Source organism: Asparagus officinalis, chromosome 7, assembly GCF_001876935.1.
Source record: "Asparagus officinalis chromosome 7, Aspof.V1, whole genome shotgun sequence".
Lineage (NCBI taxonomy): Eukaryota > Viridiplantae > Streptophyta > Magnoliopsida > Asparagales > Asparagaceae > Asparagus > Asparagus officinalis.
Window position 1 is genome coordinate 37,316,665 of NC_033800.1, and position 26,263 is coordinate 37,342,927.

Below are 26,263 nucleotides of genomic sequence, written 5' to 3' on the forward strand. Positions count from 1 at the left end.
AGAGGAGTAGATATGGTTTCTAATTTTAAGCATACAATAATTAAATCAAATGTATCAAAACTTAGAGGGAGACAAGTTCAAAATGCAGTGCTTAAAAAAATAGGGGGTCGTGTTATGCACGATGTGCACACTGGCAATTATAAAAGTACAATCACATGATTCAAGACAGCTCATTAATATGTTCGTAATATATATATATATATATATATATATATTTCAAGTATGGATCCGGATATTTCACTATATATCGGAATCCATAATTATATCCTATCAGCTACAGGTTTTACTAACTGTATCTGTACCCCAAGAGACACAGATTACTTTGCACTCCTACTGAAAGCCCTAGTGAACAGGAGACTCAGAAAAACATTGTACCTAAAAGCCTCACTCGTCAATCCAAGAGCTCTGAGCTTGCTATTTCAAGTATGGATCCGGATATTTCACTATATATCGGAATCCATAATTATATCCTATCAGCTACAGGTTTTACTAACTGTATCTGTACCCCAAGAGACACAGATTACTTTGCACTCCTACTGAAAGCCCTAGTGAACAGGAGACTCAGAAAAACATTGTACCTAAAAGCCTCACTCGTCAATCCAAGAGCTCTGAGCTTGCCCACATGTGAACATGCACAAATACCTTCGCGTCCACATAAAAATATCCTCCAATATTTCCCCCTCCTCCTGAATCTTTCCCCAAAAAGAGACAAAAGTATGCGAGCCGACGTAGCCTCAGTGTTCTCTTCTCCTCCCCCATTGACCTATAGGAGGAGCAACACCCTGTGCAGCATGAGGAGAGAGAGAAAGGCACCCCCCAAGGGCTCTCGGCCTTTAATTCCTCTTTCACTATTTGGGTCAGGCTTCGTCTTGGGCCCTCTTCTTGATGGAATCCATTCAAGGGTCAGCCTGCAGACGTACCACAACGGAGCAGTTGATATTGGCCCTCTTCGCACCAGCATATGGGTATCAATCCTACCCACCTGTTTTCAAGATGTATGTATCTTGTGGCTTTGCAACGAAATATAAGAGCGAACCTGGTCAAAAGTAGTTAGAACAATTAAATGCGTGTACAAACATTTGCAAGAAGTTCAACTGTTACTTTTAGAAGCTCTTCAATTTGATTAATCAAGCCACAAATTAAAAAGGTCATCTGTAGAATCTAAAAGTGAAAAATAGAGTTGTAAAATTAAACAGATCGAAAAACCTGTTGCGAAAGCCTGATGAATAGGGGAGATTTATCCTTGTTTTTTTTTTTTTTTGAAAAGATTTATCCATGTTTCTGTTGCTTCTGAAAAGACATTTTAATTAAGCAATCCTCCATAAATATTTGTTCTCGATTAGGTTCCGCCTTTGCTTGGGCTTTTCTACTGCACTGTAGGATTACTGCAGCTCTATCTGGACGAGAGAGCCCCTCCTAACTCAAAACCTCCAGTTGGAAGCCTGGATAAAGCGATTCTCTCTTTAATGTCAGTATTCTCAGTTCTGCAACTTCCTTCGAATAATAACTAATAAATCAAACAAGAAAACCAAAAGTACGTAGCTAGGCTGATTTTGATCTCCCCACCTCGTTCACTAGAACTCTCGCAGCGTTTATCGAGCTGAGCGCTGAAATGCACAAAGCAAACGTAGCCAGCGACATCGAAGCGTACACCTTGTTTGCAACGGCAGAATTTGTGTGGCTCCTCCTCGATAGAACTTGGTCGGGCTTCACCTTGGCTTGTCTCGTTGGCTTTGCTTGCCCTCTTGCTGAGATCCCACTGATAAAGTGAGACCCTCATGATCATTACCGACCTTTGCCATATGGAGATTAATTTATTAAGATAACTTTCTGAATTTTACCATGTTTCTGCAGACTCTTTCACCTATGGGATTATCCGAGGGCGGATATCATAGTTTTCGGCGAGGTAAGTTTTTGTCAAGTGTGAAGAATTAGTCTTCTTGCACTTCTCTCTTAATTAATTGTGACAAAAAGTTAAGACGAGTTTTGCTTTGTTTTACAGGGATTGATCAGTTGGACGACGACATGTTATTTTGTGTATACACCGTTCTTGATCAATTTTTCGCGGTGGTTGAAATCGGTGTTTGCTGGTGATGATCAATAGGCGAAGGCAGCAGCGGTCGTAATTTGCTGTTCACTGTCTGATCGCTTCGGTGATGTTCCGTGTATACTTGTTATACTTGGAACTAAAAATGTATCTAGTGAGTAAAGCTGGAAAGAATTAACACTTTCTCTAGATTAGCACATAGTTGATAACTGAACCGCAGAAAATTTTGAATTTGATGAAGATGACCGGGATTGTCCGGCCCATCAAGAAGTCGACAAGTTGATCTACCATTTACAGTACTACGTACTAATTAAGTTGATCGATCTCCTTAGCTTGTAGCATGTTTATCTATTGTTTCACTTTCATTTGCGGATGAATATAACTTCACATGTACAATTTGCATTAGTAAAAAGTTTCACCGATAAAAACTCTCTCTTTTGCAAATTATGAGTTATATGAAGTAACTAATTTGTTGTGCACACGCATTTTATAGAGGAAGTTTGAACCTATTTATCCAAGAATCGTTGGTAGTTTTTCTACTTTTAATAAGATTAAAATTGGTATTTTGAAAAAACATAACAACAAGATTAACCTTCTTAACCTTTCTTTAATGAACAATTTTTCACTTTAGCCCTTTTAAAATTTTTTATTATTAAAATCGACCATTTTTTCTTTTATTTATCAAAACCGACCCGATTTCTTAATTAGCGGCTTAATCACATTCCTAATTAGTCGGGGTTGCCAACCCCGACTATTTAGGAAGGTCTTAAACCCTAATTAGAAGCCTTAAACCCTAAAAATTAATATCCTAAATAGTCGGGGTTAGCAACCCTGACTAATTAGGAATGTAATTAAGCCACTAATCAAGAAATCGGGTCGGTTTTGGTAAATAAAAGAAAAAAAGGTCGATTTTAATAATAAAAAATTTAAATAGGGCTAAAGTGAAAAATTGTTCTTCTTTAATTGCCAAATGCCAAAAAAAAAAAAAACGCCCTTCATCTTAACTATCTAATCCAAAAGAAATTTAATTATTTTTTACCTTTTCATGAGAGGTTAACTATTTTAATCATTAACCCTTCTTCCTCAACCCCTTCCCAAGCTGATGGAAGCCTTCTGGTACCAACTATAGCTGGTAAATACTGCACTGCATAATGCATCCCTCTACCTTCAACACTGAATACTATCCACACATAATTCACATACTTTACCAGTGAAGGGAAATTTTCATTGGTATTTTCTGACGTGAGAAGAAACGTAGAAGAAAACTGACTGAGTGGAAAATTACTGAAACGAGACTTTTGAAGGTTATACCAACTCTGGGCTAAAGTTCAAATGGTCCCTTTGATGTCAAAAAGGAAAACTGAGTTTATTATTATTATTATTATTATTTTAACAAAAGAAAAGGTCAAATAAGTAAAATAAACTGAATTTTGATCCTTTACCTTAATCTTGACCCAGACTTTTAGTAAACTTCCATAATAATAAAAAAGTGTTCTCATAGAATCATTATACACGTGAAGCGCATCAAAGAAATGCGTCTCTATTAGTTACTCCTCCGTGGACAGTCTTCACAAATACAATGAATTTTATTCACCATAATTAATGGTAGTTTTATCAGATATATCAAAATTACAAACTTTCAAGGGGAAAAAAGAAATCGACGAACAAACCTCCCATTTAATCTTCTAATAAGTAGACAAAGGTGAAGTATCCGATATCCATTGGATATCGGTGTAATGCAACAATTTTGCAAAGCACTGGACAAGCTGCTCATGTATTACCTCATCGTCCGGAAGTTCCATTTCTGTCTCATTTCTCAAGGATGTCACACCTTTATCCGCAATCCCACAAGGCACAATATGCTTAAAATAGTTCAGATCAGGATCAATATTGAAGGCCAATCCATGGGATGTGATGCCTAAAGATATCCTAACACCAATTGCACCAATCTTACTGTCTCCAACCCAAACCCCCGTCTCCCCTTTGATTCCTGGGCGAGCTTTCACTCTATGTATAGAAGCTAGATCTATCATTGTTGATTCCAGGCCTTCAACATACTTTCTAGCACCAAAACCGATATCCCTAAGCGAAATTATCGGGTATAGGATGGCTTGTCTTGGTCCATGGAATGTTATATCGCCTCCTCTTTCAGTGTAGTGAAGCTCAGCACCCATGGATTTGAGGTCAGACTCGGGAACTAGTAAGTTGTGATCAGTCCGTCGCTTTCCGAGTGTATATGTAGGTGGGTGTTGAAGGGACAAAATAGTGTCCGGAATTCTGCCAGCTTTTCTTTCAGAAACTAGCTGCTCTTGGAGTTTAAGAGCAGAAGCATAGTTCATCATTCCCAACTTCCACACGTGAAGGTTCCTCCGTAGTTTCATTTTCTGTTTAAAGTAGATAATTCATAAGTTTTCATCGTGAAAACCTCATTTGAGGCTCGAGTCCTGCAGATAATGCAAACAGTGTAGCGAAGCCAAAAGGGGGTGTTTCAGAGCTATAAAACAATATGAATAATCAGGACTCCAGAAATGTAAAATACTCAGAAGTACTTGCATAAAACCAGATTTGGATCCCAAAAGGTACTTAATAAAGTCCCGAGAACAAGGGACTTCATGATGCCTTTGGCAACTAAGGGATTTGCCTTTATAAATCAAGATTATTTCAAGGTATACGCTAGTAATTCAATCAGATTCAAGACAGAAGAATGATAGAATTACTAGAATGCAAGTATCCAAATTCAAGTATAACATAGTGCACAAAATCAGAAAGGAATAGAATTCGGAAAAGGACAACAAAAGTGAAGTTTAATCTCAACTTAATATTGCCAATAGAAACAAGTGCTAACAGAAAGGTTGGAGACTGACTCCATATTGACTAGGTAACTCATTAATTTGCCTCTTTACTCAAGACTTTTTTTTGTCAATTCAAATAATTTGATCAAATTTAAGAGAGAGGATACTTTGATATGATCTCTAGCATTGACAACAAGTCATGAGGAGGTATACACACATGCATATGCATACACACACACACGTACACATAAACATCTATACATACATCGACATACATAACACAGGCATATATACAGGGGCTTAGGCACATAGGAGCCTTGGCTCCACTTTGGGGGGGAAAACAAAGGTATTGCTCAATAATAATTTCTTAAATCACAGGGGATAAAATGTAAAGCCCTGAAACAAAAATAGAACTCCTGTTTGATTGTTCTCGCACATAAGGAGAAGGAGATTATTAATGCTTTGGAAGGAGCTGGAGCTAAGCGTACAGAGGCTGAGGTAGGTTATGAGGTTGCATTGATGTCTCAAATGAATATGGCTTAGGCCAGAATTGATGTTACTCAGGCTAAATTGGTTGCTTACTTGAGTTGGAGGCGGCAAGAGATGACAGAGATTGCGGGAAACTGGAAGTGGAAGGTGTATAATATGCTTCATGTAGTGGTAAATGTATAGTCTAGGAGAGTTCCCGATGCAATGACCGACGAGGAATTGTTTGCTGTTATAGAGAGGAGAGATTGCTGGAAACTGGAAGTGGAAGGTGTATGATATGCTTCATGTAATGGTAAATTTATAGCCTAGGAGAGTTCTCGATGCAATGACTGACGAGGAATTGTTTGCTGTTATAGAGAGGAGAGATTGCCAATGGTGTGGAGCATAAAAATTGGATTAGATGAGGTGTTGACAGCAGAGGAGAGAAAGCAGTTGGATTTTGCTCTTAAGATAGGGAATTCCGTCGTCAAGATGTTCAGCAGTTGGGAGCAAAGGCAATGGAGATGTGTAAATTTGGGCCGGATCTTTTTACCACAAGGATGATGACTTTTGGTTGAGAATTTTAGATGTTTTGTAATTTTTTACTGTTTTCTCCGTTTTTTATTTTCTTTTGTTCCTCCTTTAACTTTTCCATATGTATTCGGCTTCTTTCTTTTCCTAATTGAATGAAGCCGGTTGAGGCTTTTGACCTCTTCCTTTTTCCTAGAAAAAAATATGGGGAATTTGCAGGAAGGAGTTGAGGAGATGAATGGTGGGCGTATAGTTTGCATAGTTTTGAATCTAATGGTGTAAATAAGCACAAAATTTGGTTTGGTTGGAATAGTAAAAGGACTTCTACGGCTAATAGAGAGGATATTCAGGAGCTAAGGAGGCGTTGGCAAGTCTGCACTAGTCTTGCTCCTTGCAACAACAAGTGTCGAAAGAGCATGTTCGATACTGAAGATTATTAAGAATGAGGGGCCATCGGAGCCAAATGAGAAATGATTAAATGAATTGAAAAGGATATATTTTGTAACATTAACTGAAAAGATGTCATGAAATGATTACATGAAAATATATTTTTTGTAATAATTCACATGCTAAGAGAGATTTCTCAAACTCATATTTTCTTCATCATCGCAATTCCTCATAGAGGATTACATCTTATTTATAGAAGAGAAAGCTAGCAAATCACATTTGGAAGTAAATCAAAATCCTAACATAATTAAAAATGTAATCAAATAAAATCCTATCTAAGCTAGAAGAATATATCAAAATTAAACCCTAAAGAAATCCTAACAAAAAATAGAAGATTGCATAGAAACAAATCAAATCTTACCAAAAGACTAAGATCCTTATAAATTTTAATCACATCTGAGGGTCCATAATCGTTCCATATCAAAAGAAGAATGCTATTGTGAACACTATATCCTAATTGAAAATATGATTTTGAAAGTGTTACTATGCAATGATGCTTAGATATCTTATGCAAAAACTTTTATATGTTATCATGTTTAATTATTTTAGAACCTCCTTCTAGAAATTTGAGAATAATGGATATCCTCATCATATAAGGGAATTCTCTCATATACAATAACATGACTCAATCTCAACTCAATGAATAAAGAAGAGACCCTCATATTCGCACTTAGTTAAGATTGAACCACATTTACATTTAGAGAATCCCTCGTATGAAATAGGATCCTCATTAAACTTAATTCTAAACATGCATAAAATTAACTTAAAGCAAAAAATAATTAAAGCAAAAAACTTACAGAGTTCGGCTACCCACTCTTAAGATAATATCTTCTTCAATCTTAATTATACGGATAGATCTTACAAGAGGAAATATTTCACTCTCCAAACTCACACTGGACTTAGAAAATAAAACTTAACTGAAAGAGCACACCTTACATCAAACTACTCTTCTCCTTATATATGTTAGAAGAGAATAAAAGATACATATTTTAAGAAGACAACTGGCCAAGCACTGACAAAAGAAAGTTGGTAATGTACTGATATTGAATCTTCTTTTCAAAAGCAGCTTTATTAAAGCTTTGCTTTTAAAAAAGCTTCTTTAAGAAGTACTGGATTCTGATGAGTGGCTCCCCGAGGCTCAACTCATAATGACCTATTTACTTTTCTTTTCCTTTTCCTTTTAGGTCTGATGATGGAACCTGATTCAATATTCCCATAGCAGCTTTCCAAATATCTTCTTCTTCGTCTTCTTCTTGTGCGTCTGGTAAAGTGCTATCTTCACCACAAGAATCAAGGCTCTTACTGGATTGGGTCTCTATAGTATCAAATACTTCAAAAAACTGTCTTTTCATATGATCAAGACATTTTTGCTAAATTTCAGCCTCAGAAGCTTGCAGATACTTTCGCCTAATCATTTTGGCTAACTGCATCATATGGTTAACCTTTTGAATCTCTTGAGACATAGATTGTTCGAGAACACTATTATTTCTCTATAATTTCTTCAATTAATTTGACCTTTTCGTCAATAATTATTCCATTCCACCATCAACAATAATGATTTCTTTTGAGAATAGGTAGATGTAAATTATCCCAATCAGACTCAAAGGTCCATGTCCATATCCATGGAATCTCTGTTTCAGAGAAGAAGTAAACAACACATAAGCCTTCGACAATATTATTGTCTTTCATTTTTGAAATGAGAGGATGAGACTCTACCCAAGCCGAATATAATTTGCTTATGGGTTCAGGTAAGATGCTTAATTCAGCACCATAGATTGTCCACCAATTGTAAAATCATGAAGGAATTCCCTTTGTAAGGGCTTCTGGACAAAGTTTTATCAGCCAGGTATGCTTATTCTTGGGATTTTGATATAAAAATATATTATAAAATACCTGCTTATAATCCCAATAATTAAAAGAATAAATTTCTTTTGAATTCTGGGCTTTAACCAGAGGCCCTGCTTATAATCCCAATAATTAAAAGAATAAATTTCTTTTGAATTCTGGGCTTTAACCAGAGGCAAGTCTTGGTTTGGGTTTAGAGCCCACTTTCGAGGTAAAATAACCTCTTTGATGATGCATTTACTGAAAGGATGGTTCTATTTTCAGATCCCCAGAAATGATTTATTTCTATTTCCTTTTGCATAATTAAAGTTCTCATCCAAGATCTGGATTTTAATGACAATGTTGGGTAATAATTGTCATTCAAGTATCTTGTTCTGATATTTTTAATATCTTGCATTGAAGAAATATCTTCTGGTTCTAAATATAGAACTGTTTCTGACCACCTTTTAGGTGTCCAATTGGCTTCTTGTTTTACTATTACCGAGAAATGCTCAGGATTATTTTCCTGACTTACTTCATTTATAAGGTCATTTACTAGGCCTTTATAAAAGGCTGGGCTTTTAGCCTGACTTCCTGAATAATTCTTTTTTACCACAGTTCTCCATGAACTGGATTCAGGATTCGAACTTTCAAAGAATCCATTAGGACTATAAGCCCTCTGACTATGTTGAGGTAAATTACCTCTGCCTCTCCCCCCCCCTCCCCACCGTAAAGAGGGATTATTCCGCTTCATGGGCACCCTGTAAAAATTCACGAGTAAGAAAATCGGGCAAGTAGTTATTACTACCTTTAATATATTCAATTTTAAATTCGTACATAGCAAGTTCAGCTTGCCATCTAGCAAAAATTTGTTTAGAAACAAGATTTTTAACGTCTTTTTCTATAACACTTTTAGCAGAGCTACAATCAATACATAATAAAAATTCTTAGTTAAGAATATCATCTCTAAATTTAGAAAGGCATTTAATAATAGAAAGCATTTCTTTTTTAATAGTAGAATGATTAAATTGGGCGTTATCCCATTTGCCAGAGGTAAATCTAACTAACTGTTCCTTTTTAGTAACAGGGTCGATTTGTTTTAAGATTCCTCCATAACCTAGATTAGAGGCATCGGTTTCAACTATTTTAAACCAATCACTATTTGTTAAATGAGTACAAGGTAAACATTTAACATTAATTTTTATTCTTTTAACAGCTTCAGTATGCTGATCTGTCCAAGGTTTAGCATTCTTTTTTAATCTATTATATAAAATAGTAGTGTCTTGGGCTAGATTTTTATAATAATCTGTAATATAATTAAGAGAGCCCAAAAATCTTTGTAGTTGTTTAGTATCATTAATAATATTAGGAAATTTAGAAGCAAATTCAATACTTCTATCAATAGGAATTATAGTTCCTTTATGAATATTATGACCCAAAAATCTTACTTGGGTTAAAAATAATTTTATTTTGGGAGCAGATACTGCTAAACCATTTCTTATAGCTAAATTTCTAAATATTTCTAAATGTTTAACATGTTGATCAAAATTTTGAGAGAAAATTAAAATATCATCTATATATGATAAGATGAAGTCCGTATAAGGAATAAATATTTCATTCATGATGTTCTGAAATTCAGAAGGGGTATTTTTTAATCCAAAAGGCATAACATTCCATTCATAATGTCCGAAGGGAACAACAAAGGCAGTTTTATATCTGTCTTAATCCAAAAGGCATAACATTCCATTCATAATGTCCGAAGGGAACAACAAAGGCAGTTTTATATCTGTCTTTTTCTTCAATTTGTATTTGCTCATTCATAATGTCCGAAGGGAACAACAAAGGCAGTTTTATATCTGTCTTTTTCTTCAATTTGTATTTGCTAATATCCTGACTTTAAGTCAAATTTAGAAAATATTTTTGTATTATTAATGCGATTTAATAAGTCCTTTTTATTAGGAATAGGATATCTTATCCATTTTAAAACTGTATTTAGAGGTTTATAATTTATAACAAGACGAGGTACTCCTCTTTCTTGTTCAGCAGCATTATTAACATAAAATGCTGTACAGCTCCAAGGAGAATATGATTTCCTTATTAATTTTTTCTCTATAAGAGAATTTATTTTATTTTTACATAAATCCAGATATTCTTTATTCATCTGACACGGTCTGGATTTTGTAGGAATATCTTTTTCATTAAGACCATCAATATATGGTAAGGAAACAATATGTTTCTTTCTTTTCCAGAAGGCATTAGGTAGATTACTACATATAGTAATTTTAAATTTATCTTCTATTTGAGTTATTAACTCTTTTTTTCATTTTAATTTGTTCTTCTATTTGAACAAATAAAACTTCTTCTTTTTCATTTATATTTTTATTTTCTTTAATATTCATATTAACCAGGCATTCTGAAGCTCATTTCAGAGCTGGTTGGAGAATTTCTCTCTTTATCTCTATTATCTTTATATAATCCATGGGGAATATTATTCTCAGAAATATTAATGCCTTTAACATCATTAGTTCTATAAGAACCTGATTTAGAAATTGATCTTCTAGATGTACTAGTTACGTCAGATAGACGAATAGTTCGAGAAGGATTAAATATAATTTCTACTTCTCCATCAACTGTTTGAGTTATTTGATCAATTTCTTGATTAATAATTGGTTGAGGTTGCACAGCATTAGGTATAACCCAACTGTCAGGGAAGGTTTTTAAAGTATTATATACAAAATCAAGCAAATCAAATTAGGGTTATAGAAGAACATTATAAACAATGGAAATCTGCCACTTGTATGAATATAAGATCTATATATCCTCCAACAGATGCTTTAAAAATATCTGGAATTCATTCAAGTACTCTAGAAACTAATGCTTTTGTTAAACAAAATGAATTATTAACCCTAGAAAACCAATTTTCATCAATTAATAAAATGAAAAATCCTTCAAAGAGGATTGAAATGTATTATTATAAAAGACCTACTCCTGATGTGTTATTTGAAGAAAACGACACATACATTCAAAGTGATTATAATGGTCGAAATATTTATGAGTGGAATATAGATGGACCATCTGACTCTCTTATATATTCTACTATGCATAGAATGATGATGTATTCTACTGTCTGTAGACAAAACGGTAATACCGATAGAATGATTGCTTCTTATATTTCGTGTGGTTTTACTGGTGTCCTTAAAGGATGGTGGGATAATTATTTATCCTCTAATGCTAGAGATGAAATTTTAAATGCAACCAAAATTGTAAATGGTATCCCACAAGAAGATGCTATTTATACTTTAATGTTAGCAATAACACACCATTTTACTGGATTATATCAGAATAATGGAGAAAGAATAAGGACATTATTGCAGAATTTTAGATGTCCATCTTTAACCCATTTTAGATGGTATAAAGATACTTTTTTAAGCAGAGTAACGATGCTTGATAATGCTAATAGATCTCATTGGAAATCCAAATTTATAGATGGATTGCCAACCTTATTTGCTGATAAAGTTAGAAATAAAATAAGAGATGAACAAGGAGGTTATATCCCCTATGAAAATCTTACTTATGAGTATCTAACTAATACTTGTATTAAAGAAGGATTAGCATTATGTAATGATTTAAAATTAAAAAATCAATTAAAGTCTCAAAGACTTACTAAAAGAAAAGAATTAGGAGAATTCTGTGAACAATTCGCTTTCGATCAACCTTATAGAGTTGATAAAGAACCCATAAAAAATTTGAAAGATAAAACTCATTCTTCTTTTAAAAAGAAAAAGAAAAAAATTTTTAACGAAGAAAAAAGAGATAAAAGGGATAAACATAAAAAATCCTTTAAATCAAAGAAAAATAAAAAAGAGATCCACTGTTATAAATGTGGAAAAATAGGACACTATGCTAGTAAATGTTATACAAAAAAGAAGATAGATGCCTTAGAAGATGAAGGTCTTAAAAGAACTTTATACAAAATTATGATTAATAGTGAATCTAAAACGGATGAATCATCATCCTCGGAGTCAGAATCTGACAATGATATACCTTGTGTATGTACAACTAATAGTTGTGAGAAAAATACGGACTATTGGAAATCAATAGTTCAGATGAATGGTCTATCCATTAATATGATATCTTCAAATCACGAAATAATAACTAAAATTATATCTGAAGATATATCACCAGATATAAAAAGAGAACTAATAGAATCTCTCTTAAAAATAAAAGACAAGTCTGAAAAACCTAACATTGATAATGTTTATTCTATGTCTGAAGTCTTAAAAAGACAGAAAAATCAGACTTCAACATTTAAACCTCTCTCTTTATCCACTTTGAATAAAGAGATTCAAGATTTGAAAAAGGAAGTTAAAACTTTAAAACAAGAAAATAAATTTATTCTTAATAAAATTAATGAACAAGAAGAGAAAAAAGGAAGTTAAAACTTTAAAACAAGAAAATAAATTTATTCTTAATAAAATTAATGAACAAGAAGAGAATCAAAAGTCTCTTATAATATCAGAAGAAAAAATTTATTCTTAATAAAATTAATGAACAAGAAGAGAATCAAAAGTCTCTTATAATATCAGAAGAAACTCCTGATAAAAGAACAAGAAGGTTCAGATTTTTTACAAATTCTTCAACAAGTTACTTCTCAAAAATGGTATATAAAGATTACTTTAGCTATAGCTGAGCAAATAGTTATACCAGACCTTATAGCTTTGGTTGATAGTGGTGCAAATTTAAACTGTATAAATGAAGGAATTATACCTTCAAAATTCTTTGAAATCACTACACAAACTCTTAGTAGTGCTAATGGAAATAAATTAGATGTAAAATACAAATTACCAAATGCACATGTTTGTGTCCAAGGAACTTGTATACCAATTCCTTGTGTTTTAGTAAAAAATCAAATTACCAAATGCACATGTTTGTGTCCAAGGAACTTGTATACCAATTCCTTGTGTTTTAGTAAAAAATCTATCCCAAGATGTTATTCTAGGAACTCCTTTTTTACATAATATAATGCCTATCATTCAACTAGACACTCAAGGCATTAAAGCTACTTATAAAAATAATGAAATAATGTTTGAATTCATTTCTGATCCTCAAACTCTTTTATTAAACGAAGTAAGAAAAGTTATTCTTAAAGAAAATCAAATTAATTTTCTAAAAGAAGTTTTATTTGTTCAAATAGAAGAACAAATTAAAATGAAAAATAGTTAATAACTCAAATAGAAGATAAATTTAAAATTACTATATGTAGTAATCTACCAAATGCCTTCTAGGAAAGAAAGAAACATATTGTTTCCTTACCATATATTGATGGTTTTAATGAAAAGGATATTCCTACAAAATCCAGACCATGTCAGATGAATAAAAAATATCTGGATTTATGTAAAAATGAAATAAATTCTCTTATAGAGAAAAAATTAATAAGGAAATCGTATTCTCCTTAGAGCTGTACAGCATTTTATGTTAATAATGCTGCTGAACAAGAAAGAAGAGTACCTCGCCTTGTTATAAATTATAAACCTCTAAATACAGTTTTAAAATGGATAAGATATCCTATTCCTAATAAAAGGGACTTATTAAATCGCATTAATAATGCAAAAATATTTTCTAAATTTGACTTAAAGTTAGGATATTGGCAAATACAAATTGAAGAAAAAGACAGATATAAAACTGCCTTTGTTGTTCCCTTCGGACATTATGAATGAAATGTTATGCCTTTTGGATTAAAAAATGCCCCTTCTGAATTTCAGAACATCATGAATGAAATATTTATTCCTTATACGGACTTCATCTTATCATGTATAGATGATATTTTAATTTTCTCTCAAAATTTTGATCAACATGTTAAACATTTAGAAATATTTAGAAATTTAGCTATAAGAAATAGTTTAGCAGTATATGCTCCCAAAATGAAATTATTTTTAACCCAAGTAAGATTTTTGGGTCATAATATTCATAAAGAAACTATAATTCCTATTGATAGAAGTATTAAATTTGCTTCTAAATTTTCTAATATTATTAATGATACTAAACAACTACAAAGATTTTTGGGCTCTCTTAATTATATTACAGATTATTATAAAAATCTAGCCCAAGACACTGTTATTTTATATAATAGATTAAAAAAGAATGCTAAACCTTGGATAGATCAGCATACTGAAGCTGTTAAAAGAATAAAAATTAATGTTAAATGTTTACCTTGTACTCATTTAACAAATAGTGATTGGTTTAAAATAGTTGAAACCGATGCCTCTAATCTAGATTATGGAGGAATCTTAAAACAAATCGACCATGTTTCTAAAAAGGAACAGTTAGTTAGATTTACCTCTAGCAAATGGGATAACGCCCAATTTAATTATTCTACTATTAAAAAAAATGTTTTCTATTATTAAATGTCTTTCTAAATTTAGAGATGATATTCTTAACCAAGAATTTTTATTACGTATTGATTGTAGCTCTGCTAAAAGTGTTATAGAAAAAGACGTTAAAAATCTTGTTTCTAAACAAATTTTTGCTAGATGGCAAGCTGAACTTGCTATGTACGAATTTAAAATTGAATATATTAAAGGTAGTAATAACTACTTACCCGATTTTCTTACTCGTGAATTTTTACAGGGTGTCCATGAAGCAGAATAATCCCTCTTTACGGGGGGAGAGCCAGAGGTAATTTACCTCAACACAGTCAGAGGGCTTATAGTCCTAATGAATTCTTTGAAAGTTCGAATCCTGAATCCAGTTCATAGAGAACTGTGGCAAAAAAGAATTATTCAGGAAGTCAGGCTAAAAGCCCAACCTTTTATAAAGGCCTAGTAAATGACCTTATAAATGAAGTAAGTCAGAAAAATAATCCTGAACCTTTCTCGGCAATAGTAAAACAAGAAGCCAATTGGACAACTAAAAGGTGGTCAGAAACAGTTCTATATTTAGAACCAGAAGATGTTTCTTCAATGCAAGATATTGAAAATATCAGAACAAGATACTTGAATGACAATTATTACCCAACATTATCATTAAAATCCAGATCTTAGATGAGAACTTTAATTATGCAAAAGGGAATGGAAATAACCCATTTCTGGGATCTGAAAATAGAACTATCCTTCCCAATTTCAGTAAATGCATCATCAAAGAGGTTATTTTACCTCGAAAGTGGGCTCTAAACCCAAACCAAGACTTGCCTTTGGTTAAAGCCCAGAATTCAAAAAAAAATTATTCTTTTAATTATTAGGATTATAATATATTTTTATATCAAAATCCCAAAAATAAGCATATCTGGGTGATAAAACTTTGTCCAGAAGCCCTTAAAAAAGGAATTCCTTCATGGTTTTACAATTGGTGGACAATCTATGGTGCTAAATTAAGCATCTTACCTGAACCCATAAGCAAATTATATTCGGCTTGGGTAGAGTCTCATCCTCTCATTTCAAAAATGGAAGACAATAATATTTGTCGAAGGCTTATGTGCTGTTTACTTCTTCTCTGAACCAGAGATTCTATGGATATGGACATGGACCTTTGAGTCTGATTGGGATAATTTACATCTACCTATTCTCAAAAGAAATCATTATTGTAGATGGTGGAATGGAATAATTATTGACGAAAAGGTCAAATTAATTGAAGAAATTATAGAGAGAAATAATAGTGTTCTCGAACAATCTATGTCTCAAGAGATTCAAAAGGTTAACCCTATGATGCAGTTAGCCAAAATGATTAGGCGAAAGTACCCGCAAGCTTCTGAGGCTGAAATTCAGCAAAAATATCTTGATCATATGAAAAGATAGTTTTTTAAAGTATTTGATACTATGGAAACCCAATCCAGTAAGAGCCTTGATTCTTGTGGTGAAGATAGCACTTTACTAGACGCACAAGAAGAAGACGAAGAAGAAGATATTTGGAAAGCTGCTATGGGAATACTGAATCAGGTTCCATCATCAGACCTAAAAGGAAAAGGAAAAGAAAAGTAAATAGGTCATTATGAGTTGAGCATCGGGGAGCCACTCATCAGAATCCAGTACTTCTTAAAGAAGCTTTTTTAAAAGCAAAGCTTTAATAAAGTTGCTTTTGAAAAGAAGATTCCCTGTCAGTACATTGCCAACTTTCTTTTGTCAGTGCTTGGTCAGTTGTCTTCTTAAAATATGTATCTTTTATTCTTTTCTAACATATATAAGGAGAGTAGTAGTATGATGTAAGATGTACTCTTTCAATTAAGTTTTATTTTCTAAATCCAGTGTGAGTTTGGAGTGTGAAGTATTTCCTCTTGTAAGATCTATCCATATAAATAAGATTGAAGAAGATATTATCTTAAGAGTGGGTAGCCGAACTCTGTAAGTTTTTGCTTTAATTATTTTTTGCTTTAAGTTAATTTTATGCATGTTTAGAATTGGTATCAGAGCCATGTTTGGCTAATTTTCTTCTTACGATTTATTTGTGTAGACTTGTTTATAAGAATGTAAATTTATTATATGTTCTTTCCTTTCTTTGTTTATGAACTAAGTTTTTTAAAAGTCTATGGAACGTCACCAAAGTCGCGTAGCGTAAAACCCTGTTGTTGCTGAGATGGCGTTGAAAGGGCAGTGTAAATCGTTGACAGACGTGTAGACTTTTAACTTAGTTGATTTTTGCTTTAAGTTAATTTTATGCATGTTTAGAATTGGTATCAGAGCCATGTTTGGCTAATTTTCTTCTTACGATTTATTTGTGTAGACTTGTTTATAAGAATGTAAATTTATTACATGTTCTTTCCTTTCTTTGTTTATGAACTAAGTTTTTTAAAAGTCTATGGAACGTCACCAAAGTCGCGTAGTGTAAAACCCAGTTGTTGCCGAGATGGCGTTGAAAGGGTAGTGTAAATCGTTGACAGACGTGTAGACTTTTAACTTAGTTGATTTTTAAAGAAAAGAAAGAAAAATAGTAAATTTATATCCTTATAGCTAGTTTTACATAAATAAATCTGTAAGATCTTTATGTCAGAATTAATTCCTTCGTCCTCTACTTTAAGTAAGACCCTTAATAAGGGCAAAAGAGTTAAAAATGCTCAAAGTACAGAATATACTTCTGAAATTGAGGCTTTAAATAAATGGACAATTCCTGCTATCCCTAATAGAGATATTTATAAAATAGGTTTTCTAGGGATTCTCTATATGTAAATGTGGTTCAATCTTAACTAAGTGCGAATATATATATATATCCTAGTCCTAATAACAATCCCAGACAACCAATAACACCTTAAATTTAAATCTAAATCCTAGTCCTAAACCAATAACATAATAAATTCAGATCTAAATCCTAGTCCTATACCAATAACACATTAAATTCATATCCGAATTCTAATCCTAAACCAATAACACCTTAAATTTAAATCCAAATTCTAGTCCCAAACAAATAACACCATAAATTGAAATCTAACAAAAAAATTTGAGTCTGAATCAACAATACTCAACCAATAAACCCCTCCCCCCTTCGGGATATTTTCTACTTATATGTCAGAATTCTGGGTTTTGACAATTCTTCTTTGTTAATGCGTGTCATGTTATGCATTGGAATTTGGAATTAACAAATAAAAAACAAGAATAATAAAAAGAATGTTTTTGCCCAGTAAATAATTTTCTTTAAACTACCAGTCAGGGAAGAGTCCAGATTTGTTCAGATTGGGGCTCAGTATCACGAATGAGCAAATAAAGTCAATTTTTCTATCAATTAGATCATTCTTTCTGTTTTGTTGATTTAAAAAAGATTGTCAACCTATAAATTTGATGATACATAGATTCTAGTACAACTCAATTCAAACTATCCCAGCAAGTTAAGAAAATTCAATTCAGAAGCTATTTACTTAAGAAAAACAAGTCAAAAAGCTAATACGTTACACAAGTTTGATGATATAAAGGTTTTAGTAGTAAGTTAAAAGCTAACAAATTAAAAAAACTCAATTCAAATATCCCAAAAATTATAATATAAAATCAATCGAAAGATTATATCTAATCATCACGTGAGTTTCACATATGCGTCAAAAGGAAGGCACAAATAAGTTATCTGATATTTGTATAACACTTCAACTTAAAGAAATCTCTCTCAAATGCACCTTGATCCTCATCTTTCACACTTAGGATAATAATGAGTATGTATGTATTTCCTAAAATCACAGATATAATAGTAAAATGTGCTTAATAATATATAAATTATCCACACAAACTAAAATCAATATGAAAATATATATATATATATACAATATTAGCTAACAATATGAGCTACATTTCAATCATGATGTTTCACACATTCTTTCAAATCATAAAAGTCAACTATTAACAATTTTGTGCTAAATGTGGTTGCAATTTTCTTCACAATATGTTTTATCATGTTGTCTACAAGGTAATTTTTCCATATTGTTTATGAAGTGTACTTCAAACAATGTTTATGGTTAAAAAATGGTCATTTTTACGATTACAATTTTCTTCACAATATGTTTTATCATGTTGTCTACAGGGTAATTTTTCCATATTGTTTATGAAGTGTACTTCAAACAATGTTTATGGTTAAAAAATGGTCATTTTTACGATTACGAGGTCGAAACAAAAGAGTTAAAATAAAATGAATCAATTTGTCTACTACAGATATATTATAAACTTTCTAGTTTTTACCAATCATTAGTATAATTAACAAAAGTGTAGACAAAGCTTTGAACTCTGAACATTTAGGAATATCAAGCTCATAGTGCTGTAATTAGATCTTCAAATGCACGTTTTCTAGTTATGTGAAGTCCTCCATATAAAACTCAATTGCATGCTTGTAAGTGTCAATAATGTTGAAAGACTTGTAATATTTCTAAGGTCTAATGCAAAGCTAAGAACAAGTATCTCCATTGTTTTCACATTGAATTCAACTCCGTTTTACCATCTATTACAACACTAAATATTTCAAATAGAGAATAAAAATCATTAGTTTCATCATTAAATTGAGCACGTGGTCAAACCTTTATGATATCGGACATCCGTACCAAAAATCTCAATCTTATGTTCTTCACAAAATAACATCGTTTCTTTTAGTATATTGCGCTATAAAGAATGTCTTAACTTTTGAAGTAATTGTTATAGAGAATAAATTTACTGCATTGAAAATGTCTACGGATTTTTGTAGGCGTCAAAATTTGCCTATGGGTTTTTGTAGGCATCAAAGAGGATTATATGATGTCATAGAGAAGCTAACAAACGCACGAAGCGAATTGATAAAGCATACAAATCAACGGGATGGTACAATAACGAAGAAGCGACTCGACCTGGGGTTACGTTTCACCCACAAAGAAGTAAGCACCACTCGTGTCTTGCTCATCCCATAGGTGTCTCGCCCATGGGAAGTTGTAGAGATATTCGCGACCTTTCTAACGCGCCTTGGATCACTTCATTCCGAGGTCGGACGAGGAAGTTGGAGACAAAATAGTTAAATACCTGAGACAGTCCAGACTATTTCGCACCTGCGACTCTGCGAGACACCAATTGTGTCTCGCACATTTTGGCCATGATACGATTCGAATCTAAAGAATCTCAAAAGACAAAAGTTATAGGTCTCTTTGTCAGCTTTCTAACGCATCTTGAATCATCTCATTCCTAGGTCGGACAAAAGAGTTAAGACCAAAATACCCGAGACAGTCCAAGCTGTCTCGGACATGTGCAAGACAGTCGAAGTGACTCGCGACCAGGTCAACTCCCGACGTGTTTTCTGATAAGATTGGCTTCTAGAGCTCCTTGGGTCATCCATAAACATGTGAGGTTATCATTAAACGTGTGGAAGCTGTTACACAACCGAAAACCCACCTAAACGGATAATAACGGTTGTTCTTCGATCCTATCTACAAACACGACATTCATATCCACAAACACGACATTTAAAGTCTATAAATACACCCCTAGCACCCTCATAAAGACAGATCTGAAAAAAGCCACGAATTTTAGAGGAGCTAGGGCGAGTGAAGCACGAATTTCAGAGGGTTAGCAGATCTTGACGAACTTCAACATAAAGAGGAAGCTATTCGAAGGATTTGAGGCTCGTTCCCCTTTTTCTCCGGAACAAACTTGGTTTTGATCTCGAGAAGAATCGTAATCTCGCTTGGTCGCGATTATCACTACTGCGATTGTTTCCTTTGTGAAGAAAGAGCATTAATTAACTTTTCTGTCAATCGGATCTGATCCGCATCGGTCCACTCACTAACGCGTCCCCGACACAAGCAAAGATCTCACGCAAACAAAGACTAATAAATAGGATTTGTGTGTTATTTGATAAAGTTATAATCTTTTATTTTTCATTGTGTAAGGAGATTTTATAAAAAGATCAACTTTTCTATTTTTTGAACTTGTAATCAATAAACGATTGTAACAGGTTCAATGATAATGAAAAAGCCAACTTATGAACCAAACAATTTTTAATGCAAAGCTTGAAAAAGATCATTAGAGAGTTCTAAAACTCTCCTAACGTATAAGATAGCAAAAATTTTGAATGATCTAATTGCTTTTTAGGAATCATCTACATCACTACATTGGGAATATATTCCTTCGTTTAATGATATATTTTTAAAACCACACAAGTTGAATAGCAATGTTACCAAGCTACGAATAGAGCTTAAGTGAGAAACCGATCATGTATCCCAACCTATTGCAAAGTACCAATTTGATTATGTCTGCTTCTCATCTCAAGCTTTTTGGAGACTATCATATTAGAAATGTCAGCGACTTAGGCTACTTATACGTCATCTTGTTGTTTGCAAGAAGTGGCCACTACATTGACAACAAAAGACAATTTGTTAAAGAAGTTATAAACCTCAATCACATCTTTTCAAAACGTTACTAATGCCAATTAAAGATGATGAGCTAGACAATAAATGTAATATGCATATAGGAAGCCTTCCAAAACTAAGGTGCGCAACTCATTCCACTCTCCATGCATGTTACTAGACTTTGCATATCCTTGATCTCGATGATCATGGACACTCAAATTGCAATATTATACAGGTGATCTTTCAAAATTGGCTCGTCTTATCTATTCCACTCTCCAAGGGGATGAGCTACAAAATAAATGTAACATGCATATAGGCAACCTCAAAATTAAGGTGTGCAACTTCCACTCTCCACGCACACGCACGCTACTAGCCCTTGCATATCCTTGACCTCAAAGACCATGAACACTCAAATTGTAATATGCATACAGATGATCTTCTGAAATTAAGTTGTGTAACATATTCCAGTATCCACACATGTTACTAACCTTGTGATATCCTTGACTTTGAATATCATGAACACTCAGATTGTATGAGAAAGTGCAACTTGTATTTCAAAAATAATCCAGATGTATCAAAAACATATATAATATCAAAATGTGTTCTCATACTAAATTAACTTTGCCTATGAATCTCAAGACAATAGACATTTATTCTTTCTTAATTCATCTCCAGCTTCGTCAAAGATACAAAATATTGCATCACTAATTTTTTCTTGAATATCATATAGTATTTTCCTCCCAAAAATTTAAAATAAACATTTTATGGAGAATTGGATAAAACAAGTTGCTCTAACGCTTGCATTTCAATATACTAGAAGCTTTATCATTTAAAGAAAACAATCCTGATTTCAGTATTTTTAAAGGTGCACGCATCATTGCTCCTTATACGCCCAGCAATGCAGGGCAGTGGCAAAGCGCCCCGCATCTGATGTGGCAGCGCCTCGCAAGCGCCTTGCACAAAAGCGATTCACAAAGGACGCGTGCAAGACATAGCTTTATATATTCTTATTTTTTAACATTTCAATCGGATTTTTATACCAATAATCCATATCCTAAAAGTTTTAGTCTATTTCTCAAACCCTAGGCCCCTTCACCCCTCAAAACCCTAGCCCTTACTCTACAACTGCTCGCCGCCCGCCGCGCGCTGCCGCTGGCCACCGCTATCCCTCCTCTGATTATCAATGTCACTTGCAACAATGCCTCCTTAGCGCCGCTGCCCCACGGGTCACTATAGCTGCCCTTTGGGATGTCACAATTAGGCTGCTCTCATTGGGCTCTCGCTGCCACTCCCTCACCACCATCATTATTATAGTTGTTGTTTTTGACGTTTCCGCCATCACAGATTTAGTATAGTTTCTTTGGGCGTCTTTACTTTTGATCAGTAATATTAGAGTCAGTTGGTTTTATTGATATCTGTGATGGTGTTGGAGTTTCCAATTGTTTTCTTGTACTTTGAAGTTGTTTAAGGGTGGCAGGGTGGTGCTAGAAGTTTGGCTTGGTTGATATGGGAGGTACGGAGGTGCTCAGTATTTATTTTTTAGTTGGAGAAAATGATGTGTTGCTATTGTAAGAAGTATGGACATATCAAGTATTCATGTCATATGGACTCTGCATCATCGTTAATCTCAGAATGAGATCACCTCAACGATGAGGCTTTTCGAGATTTCAGTAAAACAAGGATGCGCTTGAATTTTGGGTTTACTTGCATTTATACTACAAAATTGATTTTGTGAAGATTAGTTTGGTGAAGATTGTTTGTTCGATGATTTCTTAAGAGAGTCATTTGTTTGGTTGATCTGTGGAGAGGATCATTTGTTTGATGGATCCTTAGAGAGGATCGTTTGTTTGGTTAATCCCTAGCATGGATCGTTTGTTTGATGAATCCCTAGCGAGGATTATTTGTGATTGATTCTTGGTGAGAATCATTTGTTTGGTGGATCCCTAGAGAGGATCCTCTATTTGGTTAATCCCAGTAAAGTATCGTTTATTTGGCCTCGTCATTAATTGGAGTGGGTGCATTTTATTTGTAACAAGCTGGACGTGTATATTATACATGCACCAGCTTGGGAAGTGTTAGAAGTAATTTAGGAAATAAATAGTATTAAACAAGATATATTAGGAGAATAAATTAGAGACTTGATGATTGATAGATATTAGGAATGTGACTGGGAGAACAATTGTAACTATATATTATGTTTAGTCCTACATTGTCTGCACAGAAAACTTCTTTTATTGTATCCCTATATAAAGGGGAGTAGTAAAAGCTTTTAAGGTATGATACATCATATAGAGTTCAGGTATATATACATGATGAGTATCCCCTACTTATGATATACAATTCATGAATATATACACAAGTGTAAGAGTGACAATGAATATAATGCATAAACATTGAGCACTTTTAGTTTGTATCACGAGGTCATCTTGATAATTGTAGCTGATTTTCCTAATTAGTATAGATGCCAAATCAAGATGATGGATCCTATATAGAAAATGAGAGTCGTGATGAAAATGGTTCAAAATATTCATGGCATTGGTAATAGTCATTCAATGCCAACCAATTAATATGCACATGGAATTTTTGAACAAGTTCATGAGTCAAACAGTCTGACATGAGAAGATTTACTGAATGATCTTGGAATGGTATTGAAGATAGATATTAATATCTGACAAAGAGGAGACGAAAGCTTATCGACACGGTAACCATAAAAGTGTTGTCGTAGAAGATTTTAACAACAATGTCAAAAAACAAGATGACAATAATCAAATCCTTCTTCTGGAACTGTGTTTGGATAGAATTTTTCTTACATTCAACTTAATTTAAACTCCGCATATTTTGCTAAATTAACTAGGACGTCATCCTTCCTATCTTAACGGTCCTCATTAGGTGTTGATATTCTATCAAAGGAAATTGAGGTTTTAGTACACAAACATTGACCTAATCGCTACATAGTCACTCAAAAATAGTTAACCAATAGAATGAAGTTTGTTGTTTTACCTACAGAGGATTAGCTTCATACAAGGTTGTGCTAAAACCTGGCCGATATGTATGTTTATGCTTGCTCATAACATAGATACAGCATCATTGTTTTAAAAAACCTCCGCTTAATCCGCTTAGGCGTACGCCTAGACCTAAGCGGTACCTAGGCCGCCTAACTAGTGCCTAGCACCTAGGCGATATTTAGGCTGCCCACCTAGATTTTACGAACGTTTAGGGGAGCATTGTCTGCTTACGTAGATTGCACCATGTAGGCCTTGATTGTGATTTTATGTGTCGTAGCATATACGTCCTCCAAACTCCATTAACCTCCAAATATGAACATCTCCACTACCTCCTCCGACCTTCAGCAAAACCTCATCGACCACCACTTAAATGAAGAAAGAAAAAAATACCCAGAAACCGTTTAGGCGCCCGCCTAGGCGACTAAGCGCTGGGCGCCAAGTCCGACGCCTAGAAGCGTCCATCGTTTAATGTAACATTGTACAGCATACAGGTAACCTGACATTGTTGCATTAATAAGCCAAAATAAGACACTAACATATACTTACTAAAACTATCTCCGCCCTTCTTATCCATGTCTTCTCTCGGTCCCAACTTCAGGTCATAGAAGACTTGCTCGGGTTTCAGCATCCAAGATTAAGTATTTTATCTATAACATTAAAATTTTCAGTCATTACAATGTAAGGGCTTAGAGCTAAGTATGTATGCAATTACTAAAAAACACCAAACTACCCAACTTCTTCTAGGATTTATACGTTAAAAATGACAACCACTGTTAAATTGATTACTAAAAAAATATTAATCATCTCTTCCTCCTCTCTCAGGTCAAATTATTATCTAATACGTTTATGTTGGACCATCAATCTCTTTTATCATTTTCCATTTTAACTTAAAATGAAAAAATAATAATGGTACTATTTTTAACCTAACATTCATACAAATATTTATCATACAAATATTTATAATTCAGGAACTAAAAATCATTGTTACCATTATATAGAATTTCCTAATTTGATAAGGAATGGATAACCAAATAACAGAAACATTTATTCATTTTTGATCCCAAAACTTGTAGTATACCTATATACATGACCATAAGTCAAGTGATTGTTAACATATACTTCATATCACTCCAAAATCTCATGTTTTATATGCATTCGTAAATTACGTGTTCGTCTGCAAGTGGCATATTGGTAGTTAATTATGCAAATCTATATAAGGTATTAAAATGAACTGCAAGTACCTCTCAGATTTTGAATTATCATATATGTATAGAGTACATGTTGACAAATTCTAATGAAATAGGAAATATTTATACTTTTATTTTTGCTTAATTTTCATATCTTTGCACTTCTGAATGTTCATCACATTATACTCCAGTCTGTTTCTTGTTCGATTAATTTTTATCATTAGCTTAATTAACAAGAGCTTTGTTCGTTCAATTAGTTACTATCCTTAGAATCCCATTTAAGAATTACATTGATTCTGAATGTAATTCTGAAATCGAGTGGGTTTTTCTCAAATTTTCAGAATTACATTGATTCTGAATGCATTTTCCTTATCCCGATAAAGTGATCAAAACCCCATATTTTTGTTTGTTGTACAATAAAATAACTCAGAATAGGCAGAAATGAATCAGAGAATGATAGAAATTTACCTGAGAGAATGACTCGAACAGTTAGGGTTCAAAGGGATGACAACTGATAAGGCAACGGAACTGAGCTTGGAAGCTAAACCTGCAATCATCGGAATAACGAAACAAGAGATGAAACCCTAATATTATCGATCGAAGTTGAAACCAGGGATGTAGCCCTAAACAAGAGATGAAACCGTAACATGGATGAGAGAGAGAGAGAGAGAGAGAGAGAGAGGTGGGGTACCTGCTTTGAGAGAGATCGAAGGAGAGAGAACAAAGATCTCAATCGCGGAGTCAGGGAGACGACGATATGGAGCCAGGAATTCCACAAATCATAGGTATTGGGACATAATTTGGAATCCTCGGTTTTGCGGCTGTGAAAGAAATCCAAAACCCACCCTGAAAAATAAGCTAATTTGGAAAGAGCTTTCCTACATGGACCCAAAATATGAGACCAATAAAGGGGACAGGTGAGGTGTCCCCCTCTTAATAATGAGTTGGTCATCATTAATGATGACAACTCATTATCCAATAGAAGGGGGACACATCACTTGTTCCCCCTATTGGTCTCATATTTTGGGTCCTTGAAGAATTTTTCATTTGGAAAATCCAAGCACAAAAGAGGATCCAAACATAAAATTCAAACTTGAAATACCTTGGATTCAAAATCCGAGGCCCAAATCTCGTTTCCCAACCACTCGCTCCACTATTGTTTTATATTTGTATATATTTTCATTTAATTATTC

General features: G+C 33.5%; 2 protein-coding genes across 7 annotated transcripts; one reads left to right on the top strand and one right to left on the bottom strand.

Moving 5' to 3' along the window:
* On the top strand, nucleotides 465-2,388 carry LOC109849256. 2 transcript variants are annotated; one of them, XM_020419068.1, is made up of 5 exons: nucleotides 465-995; nucleotides 1,344-1,468; nucleotides 1,579-1,767; nucleotides 1,855-1,906; nucleotides 2,003-2,388. In XM_020419068.1, exons 1-5 carry the CDS (start codon nucleotides 717-719, stop codon nucleotides 2,102-2,104), a joined length of 747 nt encoding a protein of 248 aa, XP_020274657.1. In that variant the 5' UTR covers nucleotides 465-716; the 3' UTR covers nucleotides 2,105-2,388. The 2 variants fall into 2 exon arrangements, with proteins under 2 accessions (XP_020274657.1, XP_020274658.1); XM_020419069.1 differs by having other exon boundaries at nucleotides 465-965.
* Nucleotides 3,508-26,263, bottom strand: LOC109848978 (octanoyltransferase-like). 5 transcript variants are annotated; one of them, XM_020418729.1, is made up of 5 exons: nucleotides 26,173-26,256; nucleotides 25,762-25,916; nucleotides 25,539-25,617; nucleotides 24,430-24,530; nucleotides 3,508-4,491 (listed from the first exon to the last, which is right to left on the bottom strand). In XM_020418729.1, the coding sequence occupies exon 5, from the start codon at nucleotides 4,426-4,428 to the stop codon at nucleotides 3,733-3,735; it is 696 nt and encodes a 231-aa protein (XP_020274318.1). In that variant the 5' UTR covers nucleotides 4,429-4,491; nucleotides 24,430-24,530; nucleotides 25,539-25,617; nucleotides 25,762-25,916; nucleotides 26,173-26,256; the 3' UTR covers nucleotides 3,508-3,732. The 5 variants fall into 5 exon arrangements, 4 of the variants coding, with proteins under 4 accessions (XP_020274318.1, XP_020274317.1, XP_020274320.1 ...); XM_020418728.1 differs by having other exon boundaries at nucleotides 3,508-4,431; nucleotides 26,173-26,255; XM_020418731.1 differs by lacking the exon at nucleotides 24,430-24,530 and having other exon boundaries at nucleotides 26,173-26,263.